Genomic DNA, 22,240 nt, shown 5'->3' with positions numbered 1-22,240 from the left:
GGACTAAACCTCCAACCAAGGAGTACACATGGAGAGGTCCATGGCTCCAGCTTCATATGTAGCAGAGGATGGCCCTATCTGACATCAGTGAGAGGGGAGCCCTTGGTCCTGTGGAGGCTTGATGTCCCAGCATAGGGGGATGGTAGAAGGGTGAAGTGGGAGTAGATGGGTGGGTAGGAGGTGGAGCACCCTCTTAGAGGCAAAGGGGAGGGGGATGTGGAGAGTTTGCAGAGGAAAGACTGGGAAGGGGAACATTTGAAATGTAAATAAATAAGATAGCCAATTAATAATAATTAAAAAAAATAGTCTCATGGTTGGTCCAGACTTCTACGATAACAAAAGAACTAGTAACTAACTATAAAATGACGTCATTGAACAAGGTGACTACAATACTCTATAAACACTATCAGTGGGGCTGTGTCAGGCTGCTCCTGATTAATCATCACTGCCAGTGCCACATCAGCAAGGAGGGCACCTACATGCAAGCTAGCTAAGCACTCACATCCCCAGCCAAGCACTAGGCTAATAAATGGCTAGTGTAAAGCAAAGTCAGGCAGAGAGGACACTGCTGAAAACCTTTAAACACAACTCTACCTTAATGTACTGCTGAACTTGAACAGGCTCAAACCCTGTGAAGAGCACGTAAGGTGTCAGCTCTGGAGTCAGCTTCTTAGTGGGAGGTGGCAGGTCTTCAATTCTGCGATGCAAACACACAGGACAGTGATGACTTCACACAGGTGCTCTTTAGGGAATCCACAACTTAACAGACTTTAGGAGTTTGAGTATTGGGGTGGAGGGTGATGGGTGACAGTTCTTTCTCTCCCACCAATTAACAGAGTTCCACCACATCCTGGAAAAACAAGCATCTAGATCATTCCTGATAAGAATGATGTTCTCAGGTGGACATGGTGGGACACACCTCCAATGCCAGCATGGGTAAGATCAATTCAAAGTCATTCTCACGTACACAGTAAGTCTGAGGCCAGCCGGGCTACATGAGACCCTTTCCACAAAAAGAAAGAAAAGGAAAATGCCTACAGTCCCTATCACTCACAGGCCATCACTGTGGTCCAGTACTTTTAAGCAGCATTAGACTCAGTGTCTAAGTCATTGGTCTACCAGCTTGCCCAGTAGTGTCCACTCTTCATGTTAATGTGTATGTGCCCAGCAGTGTCCACTCTTCATGTTAATGTGTATGTGCCCAGCAGTGTCCACTCTTCATGTTAATGTGTATGTGCCCAGCAGTGTCCACTCTTCATGTTAATGTGTATGTGCCCAGCAGTGTCCACTCTTCATGTTAATGTGCATGTGCCCACCAGTGTCCACTCTTCATGTATGTGTATGTACCCAGCAGTGTCCACTCTTCATGTTAATGTGCATGTGCCCAGCAGTGTCCACTCTTCATGTTAATGTGTATGTGCCCAGCAGTGTCCACTCTTCATGTTAATGTGTATGTACCCAGCAGTGTCCACTCTTCATGTTAATGTGCATGTGCCAAGGGGTGTCCACTCTTCATGTTAATGTGCATGTGCCAAGGGGTGTCCACTCTTCATGTTAATGTGTATGTGCCCAGCAGTGTCCACTCTTCATGTTAATGTGCATGTGCCCAGCAGTGTCCACTCTTCATGTTAATGTGAATGTACCCAGCAGTGTCCACTCTTCATGTTAATGTGCATGTGCCCAGCAGTGTCCACTCTTCATGTTAATGTGTATGTACCCAGCAGTGTCCACTCTTCATGTTAATGTGCATGTACCCAGCAGTGTCCACTCTTCATGTTAATGTGTATGTGCCCAGCAGTGTCCACTCTTCATGTTAATGTGTATGTGCCCAGCAGTGTCCACTCTTCATGTTAATGTGCATGTGCCCAGCAGTGTCCACTCTTCATGTATGTGTATGTACCCAGCATAGTATCCACTCTTCATGTTAATGTGAATGTGCCCAGCAGTGCCCACTCTTCATGTTAATGTGCATGTGCCCAGCACAGTGTCCACTCTTCATGTTAATGTGCATGTGCCCACCAGTGTCCACTCTTCATGTATGTGTATGTGCCCAGCACAGTGTCCACTCTTCATGTTAATGTGCATGTGCCCAGCAGTGTCCACTCTTCATGTTAATGTGTATGTGCCCAGCAGTGTCCACTCTTCATGTTAATGTGCATGTGCCCAGCAGTGTCCACTCTTCATGTTAATGTGTATGTACCCAGCAGTGTCCACTCTTCATGTTAATGTACATGTGCCAAGGGGTGTCCACTCTTCATGTTAATGTGCATGTGCCAAGGGGTGTCCACTCTTCATGTTAATGTGTATGTGCCCAGCAGTGTCCACTCTTCATGTTAATGTGCATGTGCCCAGCAGTGTCCACTCTTCATGTTAATGTGTATGTACCCAGCAGTGTCCACTCTTCATGTTAATGTGCATGTGCCCAGCAGTGTCCACTCTTCATGCTAATGTGCATGTGCCCAGCACAGTGTACACTCTTCATGTTAATGTGCATGTGCCCAGCAGTGTACACTCTTCATGTTAATGTGCATGTGCCCAGCAGTGTCCACTCTTCATGTTAATGTGTATGTGACCAGCAGTGTCCACTCTTCATGTTAATGTGCATGTGCCCAGCAGTGTCCACTCTTCATGTTAATGTGCATGTGCCCAGCAGTGTCCACTCTTCATGTTAATGTGCATGTACCCAGCAGTGTCCACTCTTCATGTTAATGTGTATATGACCAGCAGTGTCCACTCTTCATGTTAATGTGCATGTGCCCAGCAGTGTCCACTCTTCATGTTAATGTGCATGTGCCCAGCAGTGTCCACTCTTCATGTTAATGTGCATGTGCCCAGCAGTGTCCACTCTTCATGTATGTGTATATGACCAGCAGTGTCCACTCTTCATGTTAATGTGCATGTGCCCAGCAGTGTCCACTCTTCATGTTAATGTGCATGTGCCCAGCAGTGTCCACTCTTCATGTTAATGTGCATGTGCCCAGCAATGTCCACTCTTCATGTTAATGTGCATGTGCCCAGTAGTGTCCACTCTTCATGTTAATGTGTATGTACCCAGCAGTGTCCACTCTTCATGTTAATGTGAATGTACCCAACAGTGTCCACTCTTCATGTTAATGTGCATGTGCCCAGCAGTGTCCACTCTTCATGTTAATGTGAATGTACCCAGCAGTGTCCACTCTTCATGTTAATGTGCATGTGCCCAGCAGTGTCCACTCTTCATGTTAATGTGAATGTACCCAGCAGTGTCCACTCTTCATGTTAATGTGCATGTGCCCAACAGTGTCCACTCTTCATGTTAATGTGCATGTGCCCAGCAGTGTCCACTCTTCATGTTAATGTGCATGTGCCAAGGGGTGTCCACTCTTCATGTTAATGTGCATGTGCCAAGGGGTGTCCACTCTTCATGTTAATGTGTATGTGCCCAGCAGTGTCCACTCTTCATGTTAATGTGCATGTGCCCAGCGGTGTCTGTACTCCACATTAAAATGTATTTTAATATTTTGTAGTAGGGCTGATGGAACCCAGAGCCTCGTCATACCAGGTAAGGGCTCTCTACAAGTGACCAAAGCCCTCCTGCCTTATGTTAGGCTTTTAAAAACATCAAATGCCTCTGGCTGTTGTTACACGCACGATAACATACCGAGAGGGTACCCGAGTACTTCTGTACAGCTAGGTTCTAGCCCTGTCTTCACCAAGGCACACTGCAAGGCATAGTTTAAATAAAAAGCCTCTGGTCTTGTACATCACCTTCAGTGTTCTCAAATCTTATTTCCCAGTTTCTATGTAAATGTGATGGTCTGGCAAACACTTTCTACCTTATCCGTACCCATGAGCCTGAGTTTTCTTCAGCTTGTGTGTGGGTGTGCGAAGTGAGGGAAGGAGGAGGAGGAGGAGGAGGAGAAAAGGCTAATTGCAAACGGCAGGCTCCTCAACAGTTCCCTCAGCAAGCACAATGTGGAGCCAAGAGCTCGTAAGCATCCTAAGAACAGAGCCCCCAGCTTGCTTCAGTTCGGTGTTGCTTCTGCTCTCAGAGAGGCCAGTCATGCTGTTTCCAGATGAACCAAAACATAGGCATGTAGTAACAGCCAATCAGCACGCAGAGTGCCAAGCACAGAAGCTACTCAGGAATCTATGCTCTTTCCCAAGGTGCACAGTGTGCTTGGAGCAGGGCAGGGGGCAGCCTGACTCCCCACAGCACTGCTGCTTCACACATGGTCTGCTTGAGGTAAAGTTCTGCTTGAGAAAAAAGGTCCTAGTTTTTATTTGTAATAAATAAGAAAAAGCATGCTTAATCACTGAGTATCTGTGAGATGAGACACTGTGGTATGTCCTTTTCAGTCCAACTTAGTTACATGTATGTGTTCTGCCTACATGTGTGTCTGTGCACCATGTGCATGGCTGGTGTCTGCAGAGGCCAGAAGAGGTCATCCGGTCCCCTAGAACTGAAGTTACGGGCAATGTGGATGCTGGGAACTAAACCCAGGTCCTCTGCAACAGTCAGTGCTTTTGACCACTGACCTACCTTAGCAGCCCCTTGGATAGTTTACTATGAAAACGCTCAGAACCATGAGGGCTGGCAGCACTGCTCCAAAGCCGACCTATAGAGCACAGAGGAGTGGGAGGGACCTGCCCGCTGCACATACCTCGCTCTTTTAGATGAAGGCTGGATGTTCGCGCCCTCATTCGGCTTCAGCTTAGGAGGCAATCTCACACCCTGTAATTAAAATGTGGTGCACTTCAATCTCCAAGACACAACAGCACCTGTAACACCCTTGGCCCCAGCCAACAGGAGAGCCACTGCCCTCACTGCTACAACAAGTACTGGCTTAAAAAGGTGGCGTGAGCCAGGCCAGGCCAGGCCAGGCCAGAAGCAGAGCCTAACACTGCAGAGGCCCTGCCTATTCCTCTCCCTCCCGCTCCAGTCCCCACATCTCTGGACACTTACACATGCCTGCCCATTCCCTTCACCTCTCACACTTCTCAACCATCAACTCCCCATCTTTATTCAAGTCCTCCAACCTGAGGCTGTGTGTGGCCATACCTCCGCCACTTCTAGTGGCTCTAGAGGCCTTGCCCACTAGCTATGAAAACCTGACATATGATGACAGTCCTGCTCCTTAGCTCCTGGAGTGTGACATGGCTCTGACACTAGCAAAGAGCCTCATGGACATATGTGCATAATCACCACCCATAGAAACATGTAGACTGGTATGCTAACACACTTATGACGGAGAGGACACCCTTCATGTGCGACTACAAGTGACAAGGAGCCAGTAATCACAAATGTCTTCACTGCACCTGAGTGACACTGCAACAGCCAGTGTGTATGTGTGTGTGGGTGTGGGGTGTGTGTGTGTGTGTGTGTGTGTGTGTGAAGGGAGACACAGGAATGTCCTCAGTGAGGTGAGTGTGTGACACACAGGAGTGGCTAATGACGTGGGGGAGGGTTGACATACAGTAATGGCCTCTGTGGGGTGTGGGGCAGGCGTACCATCAATAGCTCTGCAGTCACCTTCACAGGGGTCCTCCATGCATCTGAAAGAGAAAGATGTCATCTTCCAAATTGAATGTACACAAAACCTTGCTATAACCCTGTTTAGGCAAGGAACCTAGACACACAGGCTTTTCTATCTATCGTTCAGGGTAAGTGTAGCTATGATGCATGCTGCAACTCAGGTTTCCAGGACAGGCTATGTACCACGTGCCCAGTAGGACCTACAAGGACCAATACACAGGTGCTGGCCATGGGGACAGCTTGTGCTGTGCAACAAAGTGGATCTGATGCCAGATGTGCACCAAAGTCCCTGAAAGGGCCAGGCAGTCCCTTGGGACAAACAACTACACAGTGCCAGGTGTCCAGTAGGAACAGAGGAAGACTTCCCATGACCAAAGTTTAATAAAGCAAAGTGGGCTTCACAGGGGAATGTCAAAACACAACCTGAGAAATGTTCAATTTTGAAAGGCAGAATTAAAACCTAGCATCATATATTTATACAAAAACAAATTTTAAAGATAAATAAAAAATGTCTTTTAAAAGCCCTGTTGCATCTTATATCCCCTATCCTCTGTGGGGCAGTCCTCCACTGAAGGTGGTATAATCATCTTATATCCCCTATCCTCTGTGGGGCAGTCTCCACTGACGGTGGCATAGTCATCTTATATCCCCTATCCTCTGTGGGGCAGTCTCCACTGAGGGTGGTATAGTCATCTTATATCCCCTATCCTCTGTGGGTAGTCTCCACTGACGGTGGTATAGTCATCTTATATCCCCTATCCTCTGTGAGGTAGTCTCCACTGACGGTGGTATAGTCATCTTATATCCCCTATCCTCTGTGGGGCAGTCTCCACTGACGGTGGTATAGTCATCTTATATCCCCTATCCTCTGTGGGGCAGTCTCCACTGACGGTGGTATAGTCATCTTATATCCCCTATCCTCTGTGGGGCAGTCTCCACTGACGGTGGTATAGTCATCTTACATCCCCTATCCTCTGTGGGGCAGTCTCCACTGAGGGTGGTATAGTCATCTTATATCCCCTATCCTCTGTGGGTAGTCTCCACTGACGGTGGTATAGTCATCTTATATCCCCTATCCTCTGTGGGGTAGTCTCCACTGACGGTGGTATAGTCATCTTATATCCCCTATCCTCTGTGGGGCAGTCTCCACTGACGGTGGTATAGTCATCTTATATCCCCTATCCTCTGTGGGGCAGTCTCCACTGACGGTGGTATAGTCATCTTATATCCCCTATCCTCTGTGGGGCAGTCTCCACTGACGGTGGTATAGTCATCTTACATCCCCTATCCTCTGTGGGGCAGTCTCCACTGACGGTGGTATAGTCATCTTATATCCCCTATCCTCTGTGGGGCAGTCTCCACTGACGGTGGTATAGTCATCTTATATCCCCTATCCTCTGTGGGGCAGTCCTCCACTGAGGGTGGTATAGTCATCTTATATCCCCTATCCTCTGTGGGGCAGTCTCCACTGACGGTGGTATAATCATCTTATATCCCCTATCCTCTGTGGGGCAGTCTCCACTGAGGGTGGTATAGTATCAAAGGGCTGAGGATAACCATCAGGGGCAGGATACCAGCAGGGAGTGACAAAAGGAAGAGCCTCTCAGACACAAGCCCACAGCCACACCCTTTGGCCTGGGGCAGAGTGGGAGGAAGTGCAGCTCTGCAGAGGGACTAAAGGAAGCAGGTAAGCATGCAGGCTTGAGGGCACATCCGCTGTCACTGACCTAGAAGACCCACGACCAAGTGTGGTGTGGGCACGAAGGGGTCCGGCAGGTTGAAGGCAGTGTAGCGGCTGTACTGCACTTGCCGCAGGGCCTCAAAGTTCCCCAGCAGAATGTCACCCAGCCACTGCGCATTCACACACGGGATCCTCCACTCTTTGGCCTTTTCATACTTCAAGCCGCTCGGTCTGTTTGTGAGAAATGGCGTTTATCCAATGTCAGTGTCATCTTACTATGAATCGTTTTCTATTTTCAAAAAAGCTGATAAAGCTAACGAAAGTAGCAGGCACGTCCCAGCAAAACTGCCAGCAATCCAAGCTGCAGGCAAGAGTACTTAGCCTGGGCTCTAACTGGGTCGGTCGGTCAGGCTCTGATCTGACTCTATTCCAGGTATCTAAACCCATCATTTCAAGTTCTATTATTTCATCCATTCACCTAGTCAAGTCTTTACAGGTGCTGTGCTGACAGTGCTGTGAATACCAATGCCTTTAAAAAACAAAGACAAAGCCAGGCCTTAATCCCAGCACCCAGGACACAGAGGCAGATTGATTTCTGTGAGTTCAAGACCACCCTGATGCACACAGAGAGTTAAGGCAGCCAGGACTACTTCAAACAACACCCATCACCACAGAAAGATGAAGGCACTGAAGAGCAATAAGCGGGAGGACGCTGGGAAGACAGACACTCAAAGGCCTTTGTGTCATTCTTTTCTGGACTTGCACACTTGAAATCCACACAGAACTATGATGCATTAAGGCAGGACTGCTGCCAGGGGTGGTGGTACATGCCTGGGATCCCAGCACTAGGGGCTGCAGGCAGGGGATTGCCACAAGCTTGCCTTATAAGAGGCCATGCCTTCCCCAAACCATCCAAACCACCCAACTCTGTCTACAGGGCAAACAGGATAGAAACAGCTTCTCAGCCCAGCTTACTCTTTACAGATGAGGACTGTGTTGCTACGGCACAGGTACCCTGTGTATTTGGCACCTGCCAGGTATGCCATTAATTTCAGGTCATCTCTGTCATTGTCAACAAATCCAGTCACGGAGATAATCTGGAGAGAAAATGAGATACGACAAACATCTCTGACTACTCTGTCACAATCCTACAACATTAGGGGATGATTCTGGCACTGTCATCTCTTAAAGCATCTCAAGAATAACTTCACAGAGGCAAGAGACGGGGCTTCACTCACAGGGCAGTACTTCTGGTATCTGCAATACTGCCCAGGTGATTGCAGGTTACTGTGCTAAGCAAACACACATGGGGCAGGTCTTCATTCTCAATGATCCAAGCTCTGGGTTCATTTGGCAGCAAGTACCCACAAGTACTAAGTTCTATCCAACAGTGGGTGACTCATCCAAGGTTTTGAAGTGTCAGCAAGATAAAATGGCATGTCTTGTGCCAGGCACTGCTACAGTAACCATGGCATGCAGGGGTGAGAGGCAACCAAGGGATCTGGGACAGAACTTAGAAAGTCGAGCAGGAGAGGGGATGGCCTCACATGCTGTGAACAGGGTTTGCCCCCAGGTGGAAATGCCACAGGAAAATGGAGGGCCCGATGAGGGGGCATCAGCTTCTTCTTCTTCAGCACTGTGTTGAGCCAGTGTGCAGTGACACACCGCTTTCTCTCCCGTAGTGCCTGGCAAACAAAACAACAATTATGTTGTCTCTAGTTCTTTGCTGTGGGCCTAGGTAGAAAATGGTTGGCTTGCACAATTCGGGGCCACCTTCCTAGAGCAAGTGATTTGAAGATTCCACCTCCAGGGGATCTAAGGTTCCCAGGGTGCCTACACATATCATGCACCCACAAAATTAAAATTAAAGCTAAGAAAAAGCCATAGTCAGGAATACCACAACACAATCCCCCCACAAAGAGGCACCCAATGCCTTGCATATGAACACCCTCTTAAAATTAACCGCAGGTGAGGCACGCAGTACAGAGCAGGCAACAGGACCTAACAGTGCTCCTAAAGTCAGTGTACATATACATTAGCATTCATCTGTCAACTCACAGGAAGATTTTTACCAAAAGAGAAGAAATCCTCAGGGGAAAGAGGTGATAATGGGGAGCTTACAGCCCAGAGCTTACTGCTTGCTCTCCTGGGCTTTGGCCTCAAGAGTCCTTGCATATAGAGCCCCAGATGGCACCAACCCCATCTGGTGGAGACCAGGAGGGCGGCTCACTTTCTCTGCCTCTATTTGGAACTTCCCATCCCCCTCTATTGCCCAAAGCTGTCCACAATAGTATCTAGCTCACCAACATGGCTTTTTTAATTTTGGAGGCAGGAAACTATTCTTTGGAGGATTCTAAGAACTGCAAGATGGTATGTTTGCAGCTTATGTGTCTAGCGTGCATGATCTTCAGTCTGATTCCCTGGCACAATCACACTGCCTCTATACAGTGCAGACAAGGGACTGCAAGTTTATGATCTTGGACTCCATACGCTTCAGTCAAGGCTGCTGGGACCATATGATGTAGCAGAATTTTCCCTGTTCAATCACTTTAAATATTAATACAACAAGAAGCCTGTGATTAAACAGGGAAAAGAGAGGCAGAGTGAAGAGTTTCAGAGATGGAATGACGGAGGAAGAGAGGAAGAAAAAAGCAAAATGGAAGGAGAGGAAGACGACCAGATTCCATGTGGCTTTAAATCCCCACAGGCAGCCGTGAGTATCATAAAAAGACAGAATGCTGGGACACCTTGTCTAATCTAGGTGGGCAGCTTGTGTCATTATCAATTAATTGGCTCTGAAATTATTGTGTGTGACTCTTGAGAATTGAGAATTTATTGTTCTATAAATCTGACTGATTAATTATAAGCTTCTAGAGTTTTGATTTTTACCAGGTTACTGAAGTTTGGGACCGCTGACCACAGGCAGGTGGATGGTTGAGAAGGAACGGGTGGCTCTGAGGCAGGCGAGCCAGAGCTGGGGAGACAACCACACAGAGCACAGCCTGAAGTGGCAGGCCCGTGGGCAGAGAGGAGCTGGTGTAGTGCAGGATATTGCCAATCTTTTTCACTATTTCCCACATCAACATGACACTCTGGTTCCACGAGTAAACACAGCAAGCACTTACACTGTGGCATCCTCCCAGCCAGGGTGGCCAGCCGTTCTTACCTGTGCATACATACCACTGACTTGACTCTCGCAGAGGAGGTGTGTGCATCGGCTTGTGAAAGTGGGGTCCACAGTGCCACCATGTGCCTGGATTATCTACACAAAAGACCCAGCAAACCCGTTTTTAACTGAATAACTTTCAATTATTCTGGCTGCTACCACCTGTGATTCCAATTCAGTCACCTATGAACAGAAGCTAGATGATACTGGCATGACTCACACCCCATTCACAGAATCTCCCCATCACTCAGAGTAACACTATGCCATTCAGTCCTTTTCAAAGCAGGAAAGCAATGGTGTTGCTTAAAACTGAGTTTCCTCACCCCAGCACTGCGGACATTTTGGTCAGTGGAATGTGTCGCAGAACTGCCTGGGCAGCGTACCCTGGCCAGTAGATCCAACTTCCCACTGGGAACCAGTGGTATCTCCACTAACTACCAAATGCTCTCAGAGGAGAGCCGCCACCCTAACAAACCTTCACACTGTATCAAAAAGACACATCAGAATGAAATATGTATCAAAAATACAGCTGATGGGCTGGAGAGCTGGCTCAGCAGAGATTAATGAGTACTGCTCTTTGAGAGGACCCAAGGCTGGCTCCCAGCACCCATGCATCTGCCTGCATCTCTAGCTTCAAGAGACCCAATTTCTTGAGCCTCAGCAAGTACTACATACTTACGGCTGGTGTGAGCATACACACACACACACACACACACACACACACACGCACGCACGCACGCACAAACGCACGCACGCACACACACGCACGCACACACATGCGTAACATATACAAAAACTGACTCCAGTTTTGAAGGGGCCATTCTATCCTGCTGTGGGTTTTATACCCTCAGTATCAGCCATAACCACAGAAAACTGAATGTTACAGCTGAAACGTTATCTCTGAAACGTTACGTTATCAGCTGAAACGTAAGCATAACCCCAAAAAAGACCTGGTCTGAATCCAACTCTGGTTTCACTTGCCACCTGCTTGTAAGTTTGTGATGGAGCCAGAAGCTCCTTCCTTCACCTATTTCCACTGCCTGAGTTGTGTCCTCTGATAATTATTAATATGTTCTAATTCACAAATGCTGTGCTATTTCATTGCTATCTGATCTTATGCATTATCCATTGATGTTCCTGTGCAAAGGCCAAGGCATCCAGGTGGCCAAGGACTCCATGGCACTCGAAGACGAATGTTCCTCCTGGTGTCGGCCTTGCTTCCTGGTGCTGACCACCACCCTGTCCCACCGCACTCCACATCTGCTGTCTTGAAAGTATCCTACCCACCCTCTCCTCAACTCTCCAGAGAAATGTGAGGGGCTTTTAAAGTATGTACTCAAAACCCAGACCCTCAGGCTTTTGCCCCACACTGCCAGAGGCTCCTCCACACCCTGCTCCTGGTCTAGAGTCACTCGAAGAGGAAGGAGTCACTGTTGCACTACGGCTGTTCACACAGCTGGAAGGCCCCATAGGGTGGGACCCTGGTTAGCCCAGGGCAGGGTAAGCACTCCCTCAAGCCTCCTTAGGAGAGTTACCTAGGAGGGAAGTAGAGCCTTCACTAGCTTCCTTAGCAAGAGCAAACCATCTCCTCCCCTTCTTGTCTGACCTGCCAACTCTTTGGTTCTGTTTCACATCTACTTGGGGTTCCCTTCATACTTGCCCAAGAACTCCTATTTCTCAGCTGCTCTGTACCCCTTGCTGGATTGGTGGCTTCTAAGGAGAGGTGTGGGGGAGGTGAGCACTCTGAGCCAGACACTTGTACTCATCCTCACTCTGCTCCCACATTTATGTGACGGGCAGTCTGAAGTCACCACCCTCAACTGATACTGGCTCTACATGCTGTGCTAAGCCAGCCATAGCACCCTGCGAACTGGGTGTGGTGGCACATGCTTTAGTCACGTGACTGAAAGAAGTTGTTCAAGGTGGTCTTTGTCGTTCAAGCACTAGTCCTAGAGACTCTACCTCAAACAAACATATGTAACACCAGACTTTACTGTCTCATGATCCACTGGGTCTCCCTTTCCACAAAGCTTCTCAATGCCCCACTTCACAGTTCTCTACCCCACTTTCCTGCCCCTACAGCCCCCAACACCCTCTGCCTCTCCAACCCTATCTTCATGCGTCATCCTCTCCTGACTGACCTCCCGCTCACCCTCCTGGTGAGCCCAGAGTCTATACACCTTATCATACAACAGAGTCACACCCTAACTACTCCAGTCACCCCTTTTCTATATGGCTTGTAAGAAAAATCCAAACTCCTGTCATAGCATCTAAGAAAGTACTGGAAGACAGACTGCCTTTGTCTTCTGCTCTCCATGACTCAAGAGCTGTCCAGGATGAGACCTGATGACAGCGCCCATTAGTGCCGCGGGTGCACCTTTACCAGGCTTTACAGCCTTCATCAGGCCGCTGCCTGGACCATGCCCTCCTATCTTTGCTAAGTCCTCCTGTGGACACATGGATCAGGCCTAACGACTAACATAGCTATCTAACCCTGCACTCATGACGCATTCCAGGCTCCTCCTAGACCTGCTCTATGCCTCCCACCACCCAGCCAGCTTCTGTGCTGGCGGCCTCTCCCAATTCAACACTGCCATCTTGCTGCACGCTCGGCATCTGGCAGAGGTTTAAGCACCAGCAATGCTTATAGCGAAGAACAGTCCAGCTATGCTTCTATCCTAAACTTGGTTTTTATCCAAAGCAGGGAGAGAAAGGGATTCTCCATTTTGATTTGTACCATGATTGCAAGGAAGACTTTTCAAAGTTTTCTTTTTCATCCATAACAAAGAATAAATAAAAAGAAAACTATATGGACTACCAGATCACAATTACACATATCCATTACCCCTGAAGGAATTTCAAGAACCATGAAGCTCAACACTCCACCTGGTACCTAAGCAACAGAAATCCAGACAGTGATGTGCACCTCCCATAGAGGGCAGCACTGAGGAGGGCGCCCTCCCCGCCCACCAGGCAGCCATCCACCATCAGGCACATGGTCAGGCACACAGCCCCCAGCTTCCCCAGCTCACCCTTTTCCAGGTGGCCAGCAGCTGCTTATCCGACATCTGCTCGGGATAGTCCGCGATCGCAAACACGCATCCTAGCAAGAAGCTTTCTTCTGGAACTACAGTAACAGACATGAACATAAATCAAAAGTGCATTTTGATGAGTTTAGTTTGAATCCATAACCTAACTACACCTGGAAAGTTGCTACAAATATACTAATCTATCTAAAAACCAGATAATTAAAAACAAGACATAATTTAGGTCTAAGCACTAAATCCTCAGCACTGTTCCTGAGGCAGCCTTGATACTCTGTGAACCCTGGTCCTCACTGCAGTGTGTGCAAATGCAAAGTGTCCTAATTATCTCATTGTAATGCCCGCTCGAAGGCTATGAGATTCACACTCCATGAGCCACAATTACTTGACAGGCGCCATGCTCTTATGCAAGCTTGTAACTTGTGAGGAAATAGGAACCAGTACTAACTCTCCACTGCTGGGTCATGTCCAAAAAGCTGCTGCTGCTGTTGCTGTGGGGGGGGCTGCAGGGGCAGCTGCAGGGGCTGCTGGGGTAGAACCTGGTGCTGCAGTGCCTGGGACGTTTGGCTCAAGTGTGCTGCTTGATTCTGCATCTGCTGCTGCTGCAAACGTTGGAGCTGCTGCTGTTGTTGTTGCTGCTGCTGGAGAAGGTTGTGCTGCTGCTGCTGCTGCTGTTGCTGCTGCTGCTGCTGGAGCTGTGCTAACTGGTGCTGCTGGAGCTGCTGCTGCTGCAACTGATGGAGCTGCTGCTGCAGGGCATGTTGCTGCTGAAATGGCTGCAGCTGCTGTTGAGGGCGATGCAACTGCTGCTGAGGGTGTAATGGTTGCTGTGGAAACTGGAGCTGCTGCTGAGAGAACTGATGCTGATGGACTTGCTGCGGGAACTGATGTGATGGCGGCTGGGGGTAGGGCTGGGGCTGCTGCTGCTGTTGCTGCTGCTGCTGCTGCTGGAGCTGCATGATCTGGGGCTGCAGGTGCAGGGCTGGGTGCTGCTGCTGGGGCTGCTGGGGAGGGTGGTGCTGCTGCAACACGTGTGTCTCAGGAGCACCTTTAGCCTGGCCAAACAGCACAGCACTGGCATTGGGGTGTCCCTGCTGGCCATGTGCCACCTGCTGCTCTAGGTTTTTTGTGGGTGCTGAAAGGGATTGTAAGATCTAGAAAACAAAAAGAGGGCTAAGTTGCTACTAATAATAGCTGAGAGGCACTACCCGCTCCTAGGCGAGTAACAGTGCATTCATGCATCTGACATGCCAAACTGCTACAAAATGGAGACCAGACAGCAACAGCACACTGCTCTCACATGTGTACTTTGTATTCAACATACAGAAAGCAGGACACGGAATTATAAAACAGAAAACAGAGTAACAAACACAGGAAATGCTCTGCAGGTGGAGTGCTTGCTACCCAAGCCTAGCAGCCTGAGATCAAGCCCTGGAAACCCACTGCAGAAAGACAAACCCAATCCCTACCCCACCCCCACCCCACCTTCCAGTCCCCGACCGACCGACACATCACACACGGGGGAGGGGGGGCGCACTGACTCACAGAACAGGGACAGAAGAGCAAAACAAACAAGTGGCAGAATTTTGTCTTGTGCCAGTCTGAGCAGCCTGGGCTACAGGGAATGAGGCAATCTCCCCAGCAGTTCCCTCCTCCGTAGCCTGCTCTGCTTCTGACTGACCAGGGTGCAATGGAAAATGGTAGCTTTGGTTCAGGCCTCTCCACAGGTGGAGCCATGTTCTATTTCTTCCTGCTTCTAGGAGTTACCTCTACTCAGATGAGGCAGAGGATCTACTATTATCACCAAAGCAACTCAGGCCACAGCTACACCTGTTCCTCTTGCACTGCACCCTGCCCTGGGCAGGTCAGGGATGTGACACAGAAAAGCGATGGAGGGACTCTAGATAAAGGTTTACTTAAAGGTAAATGTTAGCTGGGCTTGATGGTACAGACCTGTAATTCCAACACTTGGAAAATGGAGGAAAGAGCATCAGGAGTTCAAGGTCACTCCTGGCTACACAGGGAGCTCAAGGTTAGCCTGAGCTACACAAGATAGTATCCTCAAATTATTATTGTTGTTGTTCTTGTTGTGATGATGATGATGATAAGGAGGAGGAGGAGGAGCAGGAGGAGGAGGGAGGTGCTGGGGAGTAGGCATGCCAGCCTGACAGCCAGAGCTCTGATCTCCAGAAGCCACAGAGGAGCACAGGTACCTGTGATCTTATGCTCTCATGGGGAGAAGGCAGGCAGACTAGCAGTATAATGAAGCTCACAGGTCACACAGACTAGCTACAGAGCAGTGACCAAGGCTGTGTCCCAAACACGAGGGAAGGTGGGACCTGACACTTAACATCTTGCTCTGATTTCCACATGAACGTTGTAGTACAGGCACATCCATGCACATGTATAAACATGTACCTACATGCAAAAATGTTTTAAATGAATAGTGCTCACTTTAGTAGCACATATATTAAAACTGGAATGATACAGAAAACATGATCGAGCTTACGAAATCTCAACCTCACACAAAGAACAACAGGCAACCAAGGGAAGCGGAGGGCAGCAGTCTTCCCCAGGGAAAAGCACGACCGCTGCTTACCCCATAGCAAATGGTCAGGTCTAAAGCATGCAAACATACGAACAGCACACACGAGGCAGGTTATCTTTATCTAGGTAGGCACACACTCACAGATGTAACAACAACGAGTGAAAAGGCTGGGAGACTTCAGGAAAGAAGTCTTTTTTTGCTTTTTTTTTTTTTTTTTTGTATGCAGACATAGGCAGTACAGAAAACAGTACTTAGAATGGATGGCTTCCTGAGAAATCATTACAGCTGTTGACTTTCCGTCCTCAAACAAGATGAGGCAGCAGATGGGACAGATGCAGAGATGGCTTGCCACATGAATAGGCAAAGCGGCCATCTGCCACACTGGTGTCCTCTGCACACAGACCCTGAAGAGACGCCTCGCCACACAGGAACTGCAGCCAGGCAGGCCTCGGGACCGACCTCTGGGGCTGAGAGATCAGTAGGATGTGGCAGGCTTTGCCATGGATGTGAGGAAGGCCTGTGGTAAATTGAGGGATGGGCCATGGTGGCGGTGCCTGGAAGGCAGAGGCAGGTGTATCTCCAAGCTCGAGACCCCCATGAACAGAGAGTTCCAGTACAGCACGAAAAACTCTGCCTCAAAATAACAAAAGGAGAAGGGCAGACATGTTCCTGCCTGGCCTCAGAAGTGAAGCTGAAATGCTGCCTACCACGGCCACCTCAGTGTACACAAGAACAAACAGTGGGGAGTCAGGAGAGCCGGACCAGGCCCGGCCAGGCCAGCCACTAACATCAGTGGTGGAGACAAGCATCCTCACTCCCATCTCATCTGCCCCAAGCTGAGAACACAGCAACCTGAGGGACCCAAGGGAGAGAAGTGGCCCAAGGACTGGCCGAGCAGCCATGCTACCAAGAGCGGCAACTCCCAACTCCCGTCCTTTAAACAGCACCACCAGAGTTCCTGTCAGAATCTAATAAGCATGACACCACACAAGCCCTGGCTAGGACAGACCTTCCATCAAACAGGATTTAGGGTCTCTTTCCCCTCTTGTCTTCCTTGTTTAACATTCTAAAATTCACTTTCTGCACACGGGTAAAGACTGTCAGAAAGCGCCAGAGGGACCTGAACCTGCCTTTGCGGTGGCTGTGGCTAGCTGAGCGGTCCCATTCTGGAGCCAATGTCACAGAGAACAGTGTCAGAGCAACGCCCGCCCTTGGACACCTCAGACGCCAGTGTGTGTCTAAATCCACCCCACACTTAAACCTGCATTCCGGCGAGCACAGCAGGAGACCAGAGACTAAGCCTGCTCCTACCATGAGAGCAGGGAAGGACAAAGCCCATGCCTCCATTGTAGAATGCACGGCAGCCACCCAGAACAGCAGCCACCCAGAACGTCTCACTGAAAGGAGGAAGATACGGAGATGACAGCCTCACACCCCCATCTAGACTCACACCAGCTGAGATCTTTTTAGTCAATATTTCCAAGGCAAATCCACCTGTGCAGCCCAGGTCTGCTCACCAGAGCGTGCTCACCTTCGAATGTCTCCTCCAGGTAGGGTTACCCCCATCTCTCAAGACCTGAGGTCAGCAATGTCTATACTCTCTGCCTCCAGCCTACTGACCAACACATCCTTCCAACTGTCGCTGGGCCACCAACTTTCCGACACCCTTCCTGCTGTCCTCCACTGCTCTGCCAAGTCCTACCCTCTTTGTGGCAGTGGGCCACATGGCTCCTGCCTCCTGGACACTTCTGTGCAGGAAGGCAGGGTGGCACACCCATCACACTCAGGCTGGAACCACACCTTCTGAGCAGTCTAGCCCAGTAGCCCCTACCCCCAAGCATGCTTTCCCACAAGCAGACATGCCTGCTACGTTATGTCAGCTCTGATGCTGTGGTCAGTCACAAAGGCACGTTCCTGGCTTGTGAACACTTGACATCTGGGAGGTGGCAGACAAACAGGCAGGAAAGAGGGCCCTTGGGCTACCAGAGGCTTCATTCCTAAAGGTGCTGCAGTACACAGATCAGTTTTTGTTTGGTTGTTTTGCCGGCATGTGTGCCTGTTTTCCGTGCATGCAGTGACTGCTGAGACCGGAAGAGGGTGGTATATGACATGGGCCTGGATGTAAGGAACTGCTTGAGAGCTGGGAATCAAAGGCAGGAACTCTGTCTGCAAGAGCTCAGTACTCCTGACCACATAATCATCTCCAGCCCCAAATGGCCAGTTTTCACCATACAACCACCACCAAAAAAGCCGAAAGTCCAGCCTGTATGGTGAAGCTTGGAATCTGGGCAAGTGCATCAAATTTTACAATTTACTTTGACCAATGCAGAATGTGCCTGTCAGTGTACTATATACTTCTGGGCATGGGTCTGGGCTCTGTCTGTACCACGTCCCTGTCCTCCACTCCCCCCACAGGGCTCTAGCTAGCCCCTCATCTTCCCTCTCTACAGCGTGATTTCCTTATTTCCTCGTCACGTTGAAGTAGTGGTCGCCAACCTAATGTAGGTTGCCTAATGTCACTGCTGCCTTCCTTCCAGTCCCTCAGTCAATCACTTGGTAGTCCGCCTTTCTCCTCAGACCTGGACAACCCTCTTCTTCTACCCTGCCTCAGCAGCTAGCTGTTTTCTTCCCAACATCTAAGAATGCCTGGAGTCGCCTGGATCTGGCCCCACCGCCATCTCTAGAATCCCAGCCATCAGCATTCACAAGACAAGGCTTTAAGCATCTCTAACCAACAGAAGCTTTCTTAAAGCTCTCGCCATAGTCAATCCCAGCAAAGTGATTCTTGGAAAAAAAAAAAGATGTCTTTATTTATTTAATGTATAAGTATGCTGTCCTCATGCACCCGAGAAGAGGGCATTAGATCCTATTACAGAGGGCTGGGAGCCACCATGTGCTGCTGGGGAGTCAACTCAGGACCTCTGGAAGAACAGCCAGTGCCTTAACCACTGGGTCATCTCTCCAGCCTGGCAAAATGATTATTACCCAAGCCCTTTAAAAAAAAAAAAAAGATTTATTTACTTTATGTCTATGAGTACATTGTTGCTGTCTTCAGACACACCAGGAGAGGACATAAGATCCCATTACAGATGGTTGTGAGCCACCATGTGGTTGCTGAGAATTGAATTCAGGACCTCCAGAAAAGCAGTCAGTGCTCTTAACTGCTGAGCCATCTCTCCAGCCCCTACCCAGGCCCTTTACGGTTCCATATGTCCAACTCAAGCAGCTCTGCATCCTGCCTCAGGTTGTTACCACAGCTGAAAACCATTAAAGGAAAAAGAAAGAAAAAGAAAAGAACAGGGCTGGAGAAATGGATCAACGGTTAAGAGAGGTGCTGAGTTCAATTCCCAACAACTACATGGTGGCTCACAACCATCTGTAATGAGGATCCGATGCCCTCTTCTGGTGTGTCTGAAGATAGCAACAGTGTATCCACATACATGAAAATACATGAAATAAATAAATTAAATCTTAAAAACAAAAACAAAAACCTAGCGTTGCTGAGCAGAGAAGCCGCCACAGCAGCCAGCAGCTCTTGACTGGAAGGAGGAGCTGCCTGCCTATGCCTGGCTGCTCCCAGCACTCCCTCCATGACTCTGGCCTCTTCTGTCTGGTCCTACCTCACGCAGTCTCATCTGTGGGAAAACCAGAGCAGTGTGTACTGTCGGCCCCACTCCCTCCCTGTCCACACCATCGTCCCTAACACCGCCTCAAAGGGTCTCTAGCCCTCACCCCCGCAGCTCCTTCAAGTCTCTCCTGCAGTGCAATCTCTGCCCGCTTACCAGGATCCGCTCAAGCACAATGGTCTAGCCTCTTACGGAACTCATTTCCTTCCCCTCTCACCTTCACAAGTCTTCCCGTCACCTGGCGGACTTGGGTTCACTGCTGCTCCAACCCCGTGGAGCTCCCCAGGAAGGAAGTGCACACTCTTCCCCGTCTCTCCTGGAGCTCTCACGCCGCCCAGGCAGCATCCAGTGTTCTCAGAGGCCAGCAGATCCTTGCCCACTTTAGGCTATCACCTAGAACTCTGACCTTGGTCCTCTCCACACCTGCCATTCAAGCCTGACTGACATCACTTCCCTCATAAGATTCTTCCTGTGTGACTCCGACACTGAAATACATAATAACATGTACTAACAGGGACAACATACAAAGACATGGTCTTTAGGAAACCCACGAAGTTCACTCCTGGGAGAATCAAAGGGCTAGGCTGCCAGGCCATAGGGCCTCAGGTAGCAGCTAGCAGGTATTTGGTTCCCTGCTGGCCCAAATGTCACCATGTGATTTATGCCTGTTCAACATGACTGTGAAGAAATTCCCACAAGCACTCATAAGTACCCTCATCGGAAGGCTCATAAAACCCCACTCCTGAAGGCAGCTTTCAGATCCCCATGACTTACATGTGCAACATTGGCCGGCCGGCTCATCTGCTGGATGTCAGCGTTGTTTGTAATGTTCCGCAACGTCCGGACAGCCGGGCTCCAGGTTCCTAGCATTTCTGACCGCTCAGAACTCTGGAGGTTTTGTCCAGGGGCCATCAAGTTCCCCCGCATGTCAGGAGGCAGAATGTCCCCTGGGACAGGTGGGACATTGGCACACAGGTTAATGAGTCCCGGCCCTTTTCCCTGAGGCAGCCTGCGCTGGGCTGTGCTGAGTGGCGGGGCTTCAGCAGGAGCCCAGTTCAAGCTGCGCTCCTGCTTTTCAGGGGATGAGTCAGAAGAGTCATCAAACATCAACTCCCCTTTGGCCACCTCAGTCCTGGGCCTGGGAGAACACGTCTGGTGAGCAGGGGAGGCCTCCGCAGAGCTGGCCGCGCTGGACTTCTCAGTGCTGCCCTCGTGCGGAGAGTCCTGCTCCTCGATGTCTCCTTCCTCCTCCTCCTCTTCCTCCTCTTCCTCCTCCTCCTCCTCGTCCTCATAGATGATCAGACGTGGGTGGTAAAAAGCCTCATCCTTCCTCCTCTTCTCAGACACACAGTCCAGGACCCAGTCAGGGGTGACAATCTTAATACCTGCTCTCTTGACAGCACGCTCGTATTTCTCCTGGGAATGAGACATAACACATTGAATCCGCCTTTGCTCTGGTTCTATAGTCATGCATTTGAGGAGGGAGTTTTAAAACGGACAGGATTCAGAGCTGCTAGTGTCTGCCAGCTTCCCAGAGAGGACAAACCCATGCCTGTACCTGTGAGCTAGAGCTATAAGAGGCAGCACGAGAAAGGCAGGAGCAAGCTTACAAGAGCTGGTTTAAGTCAACTTTAATAGGTAACATTGTAAGTACATAGAGAACTAGAAATCTTATGGAAATAATAAAGCAAAGAGCTAAATGCTCTCTTTATTACAATAATGCTTTAGCCGAGCTGGTAGTCCATGACAATCATTGCACTCACTAAAGGAACTAAAGGCAAGAGCCCTCAGGTCAACGCAACAGGAATGGTCCTCAGAGTGTGGCTGCCCCCTCCCCCAAGAAGTTAAACATACAGGAAGAATACACCATAAAGCCGGCACTAAGTGACAGGGGAGGATGTCCGTATTAAGGGCCAACCTGGCTCCTAGGAGGCAGGCATGTGGGCACTGCTGTGAGAAATTACCTTGATTATAATTAACCCATATGAGAAGACTACTGATCGTAGGCAGGCCGATGCCCAGAGGATCCTCCCAGGATGGTGGGGAGGACGAGCTGAGTGCTGACACGCGTGAGTTCAACTGCTCCCTTCTTCTGACTGTGCACAGAATGTGACTAAGGCCCTCAAGCTCCTGCCACTGTGACCTCCCTCCCATGGTGGAGTTCCTCCCTTAAGCTGCTTTTGCCAGTCTTTTCTTAGAGCTACAAAAAAGGTTAGAGACCTGGCAGGAGCAGGATCTGGGACTGCCTCCCAGGTAGGCTGATTGGGATAAGATGGTGGCATCTGCCTAGTGAGGACGGCAAACAGATACAGCAGCTAGTGAGGGTCGAGAGAGGAAGAGGCCTGCCTCTAGGAAGCTTCTTGAAGAATCAAAAATAATAAAAGTGTCTTAAAAGAATAGTGTCTAAGTACTATGCAGTCAAGTCATGCCCCTTGCTTCTCTCTGGTAATGCATAGGGCCTAAACTACCATCCACAGCCTTCCACAGAGCAACCCGGCTGCAGTTAACACTGGGCTAAGGACTGCACCAGCTCTGGGCAGGGTCACAATGACAACCAACTGCTCCGCTCTAAACACATGTGCACACCAGGACAGCAGACAGCACTGCAGTTCCCCAGGAACAGACTCCAAATGTCTTTGTTCCTCACCCGCCCATGAACA

General features: G+C 49.5%; 1 protein-coding gene across 3 annotated transcripts in view; it reads right to left on the bottom strand.

The window, feature by feature from the left end:
- Positions 1-22,240, bottom strand: part of Paxip1 (PAX interacting protein 1) — a 50,698-nt gene that overhangs the window by 12,676 nt on the left and 15,782 nt on the right. For all 3 annotated transcript variants that reach the window (XR_007976533.1, XM_052172967.1, XM_052172968.1), the window contains 10 exons: positions 20,355-20,996; positions 13,855-14,560; positions 13,395-13,489; positions 10,363-10,458; positions 8,744-8,881; positions 8,172-8,293; positions 7,243-7,427; positions 5,492-5,535; positions 4,644-4,714; positions 595-697 (listed from right to left, as the gene is read on the bottom strand). Coding sequence is in view for 2 of the 3 variants with exons in the window: in XM_052172967.1 (XP_052028927.1) it covers positions 595-697; positions 4,644-4,714; positions 5,492-5,535; positions 7,243-7,427; positions 8,172-8,293; positions 8,744-8,881; positions 10,363-10,458; positions 13,395-13,489; positions 13,855-14,560; positions 20,355-20,996 (2,202 nt within the window). In the remaining variant the exon portion in view is untranslated. The remainder of the gene's footprint in view (positions 1-594; positions 698-4,643; positions 4,715-5,491; positions 5,536-7,242; positions 7,428-8,171; positions 8,294-8,743; positions 8,882-10,362; positions 10,459-13,394; positions 13,490-13,854; positions 14,561-20,354; positions 20,997-22,240) is intronic.

This window comes from Apodemus sylvaticus, chromosome 2 (genome assembly GCF_947179515.1).
Source record: "Apodemus sylvaticus chromosome 2, mApoSyl1.1, whole genome shotgun sequence".
Lineage (NCBI taxonomy): Eukaryota > Metazoa > Chordata > Mammalia > Rodentia > Muridae > Apodemus > Apodemus sylvaticus.
Note: the sequence above shows the minus strand (reverse complement) of the source record. Positions and strands in the feature narration are given on the sequence as shown.